The sequence below is a fragment of the Mustela lutreola genome, chromosome 6 (genome assembly GCF_030435805.1).
Source record: "Mustela lutreola isolate mMusLut2 chromosome 6, mMusLut2.pri, whole genome shotgun sequence".
NCBI lineage: Eukaryota > Metazoa > Chordata > Mammalia > Carnivora > Mustelidae > Mustela > Mustela lutreola.
Window position 1 is genome coordinate 143811523 of NC_081295.1, and position 12184 is coordinate 143823706.

General features: G+C 41.8%; 1 protein-coding gene across 4 annotated transcripts in view; it reads left to right on the forward strand.

The window, feature by feature from the left end:
• The window catches only part of HIVEP1 (HIVEP zinc finger 1), a 140806-nt gene that overhangs the window by 111574 nt on the left and 17048 nt on the right, over window positions 1-12184 (forward strand). For 3 of the 4 annotated variants that reach the window (XM_059179257.1, XM_059179258.1, XM_059179259.1), the window contains exon 7: window positions 3860-3961. The exons of the other annotated variant lie outside the window; for it this stretch is intronic. In XM_059179257.1, coding sequence (XP_059035240.1) covers window positions 3860-3961 — 102 coding nt within the window. The remainder of the gene's footprint in view (window positions 1-3859; window positions 3962-12184) is intronic. 4 annotated transcript variants of the gene reach the window in all.

Sequence of the window (12184 nt, forward strand, 5' to 3'; positions counted from 1 at the left end):
TATATTACTTGAGGCTTTAATATCCCATACAACCCTTTAAAAATTAGGAATCTCTCTAAAATAAAACAATGTATTCTTAAATTATCTGCCTGAAAGCGCAATCTCTGTAAAAAAAACAACAACAACAAAATTTTTTTTTCTTTTTTCTTTTTTTTTTTTTTAACAGAAACTTCTTTTTATCCCTTTTGAGTGAACATGCACCTTTTTTCTGATTATATTGGCTGTCTTCAGGGGTCTTGTTTTAAAACTTGATCAGCTCTTCAGCAAAATTTATTTCCTTTTTTGGGCTAGTGTTTTTTAGTGTTTAAAGAGAGTTATAATAGGTAGCGGCTAATAAGCAGCTTCGAATTCACTCTCTTTACCAGCCACTAGTACCTGAGGCCAGAGTGATGGAGGCAACAGCAGCGGGACTGTTCTTAGCTAGCTTGGAATGTTCCTGAAGAGTTTCAAGACAACATGAGTAATTGGGAGGTTCACGGTCGTAGTCCTTCAGCTGTGATGTGGATTCTCCTTCTGGAAGTAGAGGGTGGGTTTCAGGATGTTCCTCCTGGCCTTGTGTGCCGGTGTGATAAGAGAAAGTGCTTTGATCTCTTAACCCAATTTGTTGCCCTTTCACTGGTTTTGATCCTGTGATTAAGAAACATTGGTTACTTTCCAGTATGAGACCAGGAGGCCAAAAAGAGGCTAGCGTTACTAATAAAAGATTGCCAAGTACTAAATAGAAGAGGCTCCAGGTATACGGTGAAATGAGTATTTCTCAACAGAGGGAGGAAAAGGAATCAGGGTATTCAAAAAACTATATTCATAAAATAAGGGCAGGAGAGGGAGGAACACTTAGATGTGGAAAGCCAGATCAGGCTCCAGAGACTTCTGGCAAAGACAAATACTCTGAATTACCAACGAGCAATCCTAGTGAAATAACTCAACAGGGCACCATGTCAGGGTTGAGATAAACGTTTCTTAAAAGGCTGACAGAGCACAAGGACCCCTGAAGAGTGAGCCTGCAGTCTTCGCTGCGGTCACATCCTCTGCCCCTCTGCTGCGCTGCTTCTCTGACTTTACCTCAAATGTTTTGTGCTGTCAGCTAATTCTTTGGAATTATGTAATAAATACTCATTTGAAGAAAGCTATCTGGCTAAGGAGACTGGTGAAGAAAATGCTAGAAATTCAGTCTTTTTCTCTTCCCACCATGACAGTTCTTTATTTTATGGGTCAGCTTTCTTGTAGAAGTCTGCCTCCTGGGACTATCTGTGAGACAGACCCCACAGTATCTTTAAAGGCAGCTAAGTAACAGGAGACTTGTTTTTAGATGAGGCTGTAGATGTTGCCCTCCTGGATTTACCTTGTTGTCCTAGTTAGTGCAGCTCGACTTCTCACTGGCTGTGTCTGGTGGTCACAGAAAGAGCGATGTAATGACGGTGCAACATCAATATGGGCACACAGAGGGGGCGAAATGGCGCCCAGAGAAGGATATATGCAGTGCGAGAGAGTGATGCTTCCCCTGGCAATGTGTGTAAATCTCTGCTTCATCATTTGTCCTCTTAATTTATGTTATGAGGACATATTCAGAAGAATTTTAATTAATTTGTTTCCCTGTTTAAAGGTCAGTCAGCAGAAAATATACAGTGAGCTTTGCATCTTTACAAGATTTACTGTCATTTATACACAGAAAGCTAGACACTCTATATGTAGCCGTCAGAACCCAGAAACAAAAGCTCATGTGCTTTCCAGAGGATTTAGGGTCATGTTTATTAAATCTGTTAAAAAACTTACTTGTTAAGTTAATGCACGAAGTTCATGGCATTGCTAAGGGATATTTGCATCTTAATATGTATATTTTGCATGTTAAAATGCAGAGTGTTTATTTATTTTAACTTATTTAAGAAGTAGGTTAATAATAATAGCTCAAGTTATGAGAAAATATGCTTATTAGAACTTTATATTTCCAAATTTGCCTGGTTATAATTATCCATTAATTTCTATAAGAAGCAAATAATGTTCTATAGTTGTACATTTAGGGAAAAAAAGCACTTTAAAAGAGACTATTAGTAGAACTCGTAATTTGGCTTGTGATATTGCTATTGTATTAGAAAGTGCTTTGACTTATAATTGGAAATTTCAGCCTTATTCAGATGGCTGAGCCATTTGTTTTGAGCTTTTTAATATGAAAGTTTTGAAGCAGACAGAAAAGTAAAGATCTGTATCATGAATACCAGTTACCAACCACCTTTTACTAATCATTAACATTTTGCCATATTTGCTTCATTTTTTTGTGTATTTAAATTAAGCATCTGGCATGGCCAGGCCATGTAAGCCAGATATCACCTCTAGAATTATAGAAGTCAGGGTTTGATGGGTCTTAGACCTCATCTGGTCCAGGCACCCTCTCACACTGGAGCCCCCAAAGCACCAGGCTCTGGGATGCTGTCCGGCGTACTGTCTAGTGCAAGAGTTGGCTGGGACAAGTGTGACCAGTTCCACAGAACAAGGCACTTGTAGTGGTCCTGAGGTTCTACAAATAACAGCCGTGTCCCATGCCCTCCAGTGACTGCAAGCCCAGAGCTGGGAGCAACAATTTAGACATTCTTAACTCTTCTGGAAGCTTATGCTGAAATACTAGTCTGCCCCTGCTAACCAAACTAAGTCTTTAGATTGTGATTGTTTTCTCAAAAGAGATGATTTTCCCTTGTTGGCAGGTGTGTGTGTGTGTGTGTGTGTGTGTGTGTGGCGTTCTCCACTCAAGCTGCTTGGTGTCCAGAAGAGAACCTGAGCTCCCCCCATGCATTCATGATCACGTGGGACAAATATGCCCAGGGGTTCCCAGTTAACCTGGTAATACTTAGCTGCCAAAGAAAACACCTCTTTAGAGATATTGTTGAGAGACTTCTACTAGTCAGTATGGTGAAGGGAAATTAATGCAGGAAATTCTTTCTCAGCTTCCAGTGAACAGAAATTCTGTTTGACATAACAACCAAGTGTAGTTTTTAATAGATAGTCAAGCTTGAAATTTAAAAAAACAAATTCCCAGGTAACAGAAAGAAAAAAGAAACTCCATGCTAGCCCTAATAGTAATAGACACTTAAAAAATAACATTGATTAAATAAACAAACAAAATTAAAAAAAAAAAAAAAAAGAATTTGTGGGAATATCACAGCTATCCAGCCCTGGGGTTTTAACCTCAATCCTGGAATGGAGTCTGAGGCTTCTGAAATAAGCCTGGCCCTCCTGCCGGGTGACTTTGGATCAAGTGAGGAAAAGATACCTCCTAAAAAGCAAAACCCCTGACCTCTGCCATGTCATTCATAGATAGATAGTTAGTCTAGAATTAGTGGTCTGAAACCTTAAGTCCCAAGTAGAAGCAGTTGGAAAACTGATCCATAGAGATGTTCGTACAACCCAGGGTCCTTAAGACTCCATGGGAAACAGTCTTGCTGAAGATGGGCTTTCAATAACAACTACAAAGTATGCAGGGAAACAAGGTACCATGGGGGAGATCCAGCAGACACAATGGGGGAGGTTTCGGACTATAGGAACCACAGATTTTAGTGCAGTCCAAGGGGACTTTAAATGTAAAATGTTCTCAGAAATAAATGAGGACTTCAGAACAGAAACCAAAGGCAAAAGTAGACCTCATCCGGGTAGCGGAGGCAGATTTGACAAAGAAAAGCTATTAGTAATGAATAGCAAGGTTATTACAACATACAGATATCAATTCTTTTGTTTGTCCAAATTTTAGTCTTAGAATTGTATAACCACAGTCTGTGCTTTCACTTGAAATAGGAATGAAACTTGCCAGTGTTAACAAATGTGAGAGCAAAATAATACTACATAAGCTTAGTAAACATTCTTTTCCCTTAAGGAAATCTGACAAAACACATGAAGTCCAAGACACATAGCAAGAAATGTGTGGATTTAGGAGTCTCAGTAGGTTTAATAGATGAACAAGATACAGAAGAATCAGGTAAGGCTTTATTCCATATTTTTCATAAATGCTATTTACAATGTGCTGTTTTTTTTGCATCCATACGCTTCTTTCCATTCGCACTGATACTTCCTAGTTCTTCCTGTCGTTGCTGCTTATTTACACGATACATTAGACTCCGAATCAATGTTCCCGTCTGTGGTTTGTCCTCCTTCCCATGCATCCAGCCCCACAGACGTCCATCTTCCCGAAGCATGTGTCTGCTCACACTCCTGCTCTACTGCTAGTCTTCCATTGGCTTCCCTTTGCCTCCCAAGTGAACTGCCAGCCGCCAGACCACACATCTTCAAAGTCCGTTACGGTCTGCTGTCCTCCTCCTCCTTCGGCCTTGTTTCTCATTTCTTTCTTTCACCTATCCTCATGCTTAAATTTCCTGCCTACGTGGCATTGATCTGGCTCTCTCCCTTTCCAACCTTCCCCTAAACCCCCCCACCGCCGCCCTCAGTCCCCATGCAGACATGGCTCCCAGTGTTCACTGTACAAAACTCTTCCTCTCCTTCGATGTCTAGCTCAAACCCACTGCTGCCACGAAGCCTTCTCTGATTTTCCCTTCCCACACTGTGGGAAGCCACTTCTCCCTGCTCTCAGCTCCTGTAGCAGTTTAATGTTTGCTCTCTGGAAGCATTGAGTCTCTTTCTGCCTTATTTTGGGGTTAATCTACAACTGCTTACCTCACCTCCTCACCGAGATTTCGAAGCATGTCCTGAGCAGAGCTGGTGAAGGAGTGATGCCCGCTTCACCCACAGCCTGTGGTGCACAGCCTCACCCCAAGTGGCTGCTCTGGAAATGTTTGTGGACTAGAACATTCGTTTGCATCCCCAAGATGTTTGTTATTTTGAAGAAGTTAACCGGTTGTTTTCTTAACGGTGTTCACTCAACAAATAGAAGTGTTTATCTTTAACCAATTTTGAGGGAACGTAAACCTGTTCATCTGTTCTGACTCATTAGAGAGTAGAATTATTCTCTCTTAAGACTTTTTTTTTTAAGCCAAGAATTTATCAACCAAAGAGAAGTTTTCCCTAAAAAGTTGTCCTACTTTTTTTGAAATGTGCCCTCAATTCGACCTTTATTTGCTTGCTATGTTTTAGTTAATATGCATTAGTCTGATATCTAGAAAATTTCCAAATAGAAAGTGGTAAGGATATCATTGAAAATATAGGTAAAAAGTCAAACGTGTTTTATTCTACCTGACAACCAGTAACACACTGAATGAATCACCCTGAATTTTTTTCTGGATACGCAAAGGAAGTGACTCACACCTTAAGTGGTAGAGCCAATATGATTCAGGATTTTGAGCACACAGAAAGGATTGCCTTTAACTCTTTTTTGGGAATAAACTGATACATTCTTGATAGAAGAAAAAGATCATCATAATAAATTTAGGACAATAAGGAGCTTTTTACGTGTTTTAGGCTATACATTTTGGGGATGACAATATCAGGATTTAAAAGTGCCTATCACATTAACATATGTGTTACTTTTCTGTCCTAGGAACATACTTATTAAAAGCTGATTTTTGAATTGCCAGAAATTGAATTCTGTGTCGTGTCTTTGTTTAAAGACACTTACACATTTAATAGAATTATTTATAATTCACTTCTAATGTATACAGCTTATTTGGTTTATTTTCTGCTCCTAGCAGTCACGCAGTAAATTAACTACCATGATAAAGTGAAGAAAAAAACATTTTATTTGCTTTATTATTATTTGCTATATTGCTATTATATAGAGCCATTCAGAAGTAAAAAGCTAGGAAGAATGAATATGAGTTTCAGCAACTTTATTATTACTCACAGACTAGAAAATGAACAAAGTAGAAATATGAAATACTAATGTCTGAGAAACACAGATGTAAAAAGTAGTATTATAATATACACTCATTTACATGTTTTACTTTAAGAAGTATGTCTTTAAGAAGATGTCTTATAAAAATTAAGTAAAATATCTCTAGAGTCCTCTAAAGTTATAGGAAGGTAGTGTTTATATCCAAAATTTGCATAGGAAAATTAAGTGTGGTTTGCATTATTACCTTGTATTGTTTAGATTGGCTGATGGGTGGACTTACATATCTGTCCACTCATGTTTGTATTTCTCCGCTCATTCCAGAAGCACTTGAAGTGGGTTTTAGATGATAACTCAAACTTGATAGCCTGATTCCCTATTCAGATGGGATCTTTTGATAAAACTGGGAAGTTTTACTTGATTTTTCTCTTGGTTAAAATTTTTTTAATTACTGTAATTATGGGTGGCATACTCAGGTTTTTCACAGTTTTAATTGAATAGTAAATTGTAGCATCTAGGTGGATTTTGCCAAGTGCTATACCGTACTGGAGACCTAACAATTCTTTATGAATATGCCAGCCAGCATACCCTACTTTTGCTTTATTATGGGCTTGGAATGTATGTGTAACAGTAGTAAACATTTGTTGTTTTATACAGTGGACTTCTTTTCATTCTTCTGTTTTGTGCTTCTAAAAAAAATATTTTGGTTTTTTTTTTTTAAATACAGAATGATTACAAAGAGTTTTATTACATGCCCTCAGGGATTCACACCAGGCCTGATTATCTTCTCATATTTGTCTCAGGTCTTTTTCATAAATTCAGTGTATTTTAAAAAAAAAAAACAGTCAAACACACCATTATGCGTCAGGTCACCTTTGCCGGTCATTCTCCCTCCCAGAGCCGGACACAAACTGTGCCTTTCAATTCATTTAATGTGCTTTCATATATCCATGAATAGTATGTGGTTGGTTCGTTTGTGTTTTGAATTTGTATCAGCAATATCACCTTGTACGTAGATGCCTAGAAAATTAATTTTGCTTTCTAATTTTAAATGGTTTTCTAGAACAGTTTCTGTCTCTGCTCATCCTTGACTCTACCTTATACTGTAAGATTTTAAATTTTGCCTGGTTGGCTGAATGAGAGCCTGCTGTCGTGTTTTCTTGATTACTGTCCTAAAGTGGTGTCTTAGGATTCTTTGAAAAGAGGTTCCTCCTCTCCATTAAATCGGCAATAGTCAGAGACGGGATCTTGCCGAACAGTTCCTCAGATGTCTTTGTTTTTAGGGGAGAAAGCCCAGAAGCCTGCATGCAGTAGGATGCTACGTGGCTGGAGAGGGTTCTATTTTCTGCCTGAACACGGCCTCTACGTGCAGCGCCCCAGGGCTTTGGTGGTCAGTCTCTTTCTTTTCTGTCTGTACCCACTCGCTAAGTAATCTCGTTCCATTTTCTGATGGAAATACCACCTGTCTCCTGCTGATTGCAGTATTCACGCCGGACTGGCGCATCTGTCCATCTGCTCACCACCTCCATTGGCGAGTCTCATGGGCGCCTTGAGTTGGACGTTCACCCCTTACCTCCAAGAAGCGCACTTCTCCTAGTGTCTTGTCCCGTCCTTCCAGCTGCTAGTCTTGAAGTCATCCTTGGTGCCTTTCCCACTTCCTTCCAAGTGTGTTCAGGATCTTCCCCACATCTGACCCCCGCTGTCGCCCAACCCTGGTCAGAGTCACCACTGCCTCCACTCAGTGGCTTGGAGTACCCCTGACTGCTCTGTGTCCAACCCCAGCCCCTTGACAGACTTGCAGCACAGCAACGAAAGCGTTGGGTTTTTTTTGCTGTGTTGTGTTTTGAATTACATCATTATTTTGCTGAAAACCCTCTAAAGGTCTCCTGTCCTTCAGAGTGCTTGGTCGGATGTGCGCTGGGAGCCCTCCGGCCTACTACCTTCCCCACACCGTCTCTCCCGAGCTCGTCTTCCATCTCCTCTGGCCTTGCTCACCCAGCCACACCCACTCGCGTCTCCCTGCTCTTCATTAAATAGCCCTGCAGGCCCCCACTCAGGCCTTGTGCTCAGTTCCTGTCTTCCAAGTGCTCTCTGCCAGTTCCTGCTGGACTTAACTCGTCGTGTCCTTCAGTGCTCTGCCCAGTGCTGCCAGGTCAGCAAGGCCGTCCTGAGCCCCCCAGGCAAACACACCTCGCGCTCTTACTGCCAGCAGTACTCACACCTCTCTGTCCTGCTTTATAGTCCTTGCGGCACGTATCCCTACCAGGTGTGTTGTGTGTTTGTGTGTGTTTTATGGAAATAGAACGTGAGGACAAGGATTCTCTGTTCGCTGCACAATCTCCGGCTCCTCGGGATGGTGGCTGGCAGGTGATAACGTAGTAAATAGTTGTTGATTTAATGAAGGACTAGGGGAAAAAATGACCTACAATCTGTCAGAAAGTTCTTCAACCTTCTTATTTTTAGAATTGGGCATGTTAGTTCTCTGTGAAATCCCTTCACTAAAATCAGACAGTAGCTATGAGATGCCGTTTATCGCCTCTACCTGTAAACAGAGTTTACATGATATGGCCAAGGTAGACAGAGGTATTGTTGAAGCGATGACGGCGTTCGTTAATTTGTTACTGGTTGTGGGATGAGAAGGGGAGAGGGTAATTGAGGTCATCTGACTCTTCGTTTTCTCATCTTCAGTGATGATCACTCCAGATTGACGAAGACCTGTTTTTCCGTAGCTCCAGAGAAGAAAAGTTGCTTCTCTGGTTGATCTCTTTATGTATATTCAGTCTGGAGCAGCTGTAGGTGACGTGCATGCCCCCCAACCCCCGCCCCGCCACCCCAGCCTCAGCTGGGGCTGGGGCAGGATCAGGGAAGCCTGGATGGTGCAGAAAGATGACTAAGGTACCCCCGAAGAAAGGGAAGGGACTTACTTACCCGTACATCGCTTTATTTAAAAAAGTACTGGTGAGGAGGAGGGGTAAGGGAGGGCCACCTGCTGGACCGAGAGAGCTGCTTGGGCAGAAGCCCCAAGGACCGGGGAAAGGAACAGCTATGAAGCATGTAACTGGGACAGGACGTGAGAGCTGGACAGGGTGCACCAGTGACAGGGGCCGCGGGACAGGTTAGACCATGCAAGGGGGCTTTAGCCCGGGGAGTGGTGGTGCCAGCTGCCCACCTGCTCGTTTGTCCTCAGATGTAACCAGAGCCTCTACTGTGACAGTTCGTGCCAGTTCGTGAGGTTGTGATGCTTGAAACCCATTATTTCTCTTTTATGATGTTTTTCTAGTATTTTTATTCTTTTAAACATTCCATGATACAGAAAGTGTTTCTTTGATTTAAAAAGTTTAGGTTTTTGTTTTGTTTTGTTTTGTTTTAATGTCATCTAAAGTCGTTGAAAGCCATTGCCTCCTCGGGCGCATAGACACCTTCTTTCAATCCGGATTATTTTTTCAAATATTTTTGAAACAAGGAAAGAAGATAATAGGGCTTTTAATCGATGACTCTGGAATTTTCATTGCCGAGCTTTTTTGTTTTGCTTTCCTTGGTTTTGTTTCTCTTTTCCCCTGATGATGCGCCTTTATTTTGTAGTGGGAAATTAGGCTGCAATGCCTAAAAGAAGCATGTGTTCATTAAGTGGATGGTCCCTTTCAGCAACAGCAATAAAAAATAATTCCATGGAGCAAACGCCTCTTTCTGGAAGGCTGTTTATATAAAGAGAGCACCTCAGTGCTTCTACATGCCTCATTCCCACCCAAGTTTGGGTGCGAAGTCTGGTACGGGTTTTCCCTTGTGGCATCCAGTTGTATGTATACATAGAAATGTGTAATGACTAATTTAGAAAACTTGCTCTTCATTTATTAAATTAGGGAGCACTGTTGCCCCTGGAATTAATTTCTGTTCTCCCCATAGAATAGACGATCGTAAAAGGTAAAGGCCTGATTTGTTCCTGCTTTAATTTTTGTGTGTATTTTAAAATCCTGCTCTCATGGTCTCCATAAAGGATGTGATAAAATATAGCAGCTTGTCACAAAGTGTTTCACTTTACTGTCAGTTTCCTTTCCCAGGGGAACATGTCGGAGACGAAGTGGCTGACTTTTAAAAAGTTAGGAAGGAGAATCAATGGTTTTCAAGTATTGCAGTTCTCAATTTCGAAATGTACACTTCCGGGTAGACTGAAGCTCCGGGGTCTGAGGCAGGTCAGTGTTGGGTGATCTGCGCCAGCTCTGCCTCTATGTACTCCCCTTGCCCACTGAGGTTCCCTGTCTCCTGGTCACAGAGTCTCCCCCGTGTAGGGATCAGACCAATGGCCATGGTTCCTTGGGAGACATCAGATGCCGCATAGGCTCCTCTGCCCATCTCGAGCCTGCTAGTGTGTTCTCCATCTCCCCTGCCCACTAGATGAAAAGCAGGGGTCAGACTGTTGTGTGATGTGGGATCTTTGCACACAGAACTTGTTGTCTTCTCTTTAATGGTGAACGGTTAGCAAATGCTTTCATGGCACCCTGCAATCTTGGTATCATTTCTCAAATTTGTAATTTAGAGTAAATCTGATATTAAGCCCTGATGCGGGGTACTGCCAGAAACTGCACTGGAATGCCGTTGCTGCACATCTGCAGTAAACATTGAGGAAAAGTCAAAGGTCGGGCTGGCAGGAAGGTGCCATAGCATGCCTCACGGTTAGCTTTCTTCCCTTTATTTCAAAAAGGTAGTCATTGCTATGGCTCTTCCAATGCCCTTTGTGCCCACATGATGGCAGTTGTTGGGGTGGGGGTGGGGGGACAGCTGATCTACCCTATGAAAAGTAAAGTCTGAAATAACTAAGTCCACCAGCTGACTGTCCTTTGTGACCTAGCTTTGCCTAAACACAGTTGAAATTTGTCACTACCAATGCTGGTAGATAATAGATACCCACTAAAAAATATAGTGAATAAAGAAAAATAAGTAGGCAGATTCAGAAGCTTCATGTCTTTTGGGAAACCGTTCCTCCAGAATGTCAGGGCTTGATCAGTGTGACGATGTACGACATTGTCTTCTCCAGATACTGATTTAAATTCCTACACAATTTTGATAGCCACGCTACATTTCCTAGTCTAACCGTGTGGTGGCTGTGCCAGCCGTGGTTTCCTATGGTACCTCAGGGAGGACGACTAGGGGGCCACCTGTGTGGTCAGTCAGTTAAGCTGACTCCAGGCATGATCCCCAGGACCTGGGATCAAGCCACAAGTCAAGCTCCCTGCTCAGTGGGAAGCCTGCTTCTCCCTCTCCCTCTGCCTGCAGCACACCGCCAGCCCCCGCCCCACTCATTTGCTGTCTCTTGCTTTCTTTCACATAAATAAATAAGATCTTTAAGGAAAAAAAAAGAGAGAGAATTAGATTCAGCTCACATTAATGAATGTGACGTGCGCTGAGATGGTCAGTGCCAACATGACATGCACGACCTTCTGCATATATTTAAATCTTGATCACCTTGGACATCCAAGAAACAGGGTAGATCTTTTTAAAAGAAAAACAAATAACCCACAATGGTTTTGTTTGGGAGACCTGATACTAAATGCTAGAGTTTGTAGAATAGGACCCAGAAAACCTATACCAAGGGTAGTGCTTATAGGTTTAAAGGGAAAATTGGGCAGTTTGGTCATTTAATTTATTTTCTCTGTAGCACACCAAGATATATCATCAAGAAATACCATCTCTGAGCTTTCTTTCATACAACAAAATTTATTAAACGCTCATGAAAGGCCAGTGTTACTACAAAGTATCTCACCAAAATTGTGTGTGTGTGTGTGTGTGTGTGTGTGTGTGTGTGTGTCTGTGTCTGTGTTTTTTTTAGAGATTGAATGTGTGCAGGGGGTGGGGCGGGGGTGTAGAGGGAGAGAGAGAATCTTAAGCAGGCCCCATGCTCCACACAGACCCGGACATGGGACTCGATCTCATGACCCTGAGATCATGACCTGAGATAAAATCAAGAGTTGGATGCTTAACTGACTGAGCCACCCAGGCGCCCCCAGAATATTTATTTCTTAAATATTATTAGCATTTGGTAACGTCTTGGCCAGCTTATGGCTTTCTGGCCAAAGTCCAAGGCCTCTTAATGCTGTATGTTTATTTAGTTATTCCTTTATGTCTGCCTCATTTTGTCTACTTTCCCCAAAGTTTTACTGTGGGTTTGTTTCTTCTTAACTTCAGAATTTATTTTCCTGGCATTTATCTTAAGTCTTTTTTTTTTTTTTTCCAAATTATCTTAAACCCATTTCCTACTGTGCCAACCAACATAACATTCAGAATGTCCTTCACCAGAGTCACGTGCAGGTCCCCGGTTGCTAAAGACGACTCATTAAAGCTCACTGCGAACATGGTGTGATGAAGGACCCAAGAACCTCGATTTTTTAGAATTCCTTACTACCCTTAGCAACCACAGGCTGCGTA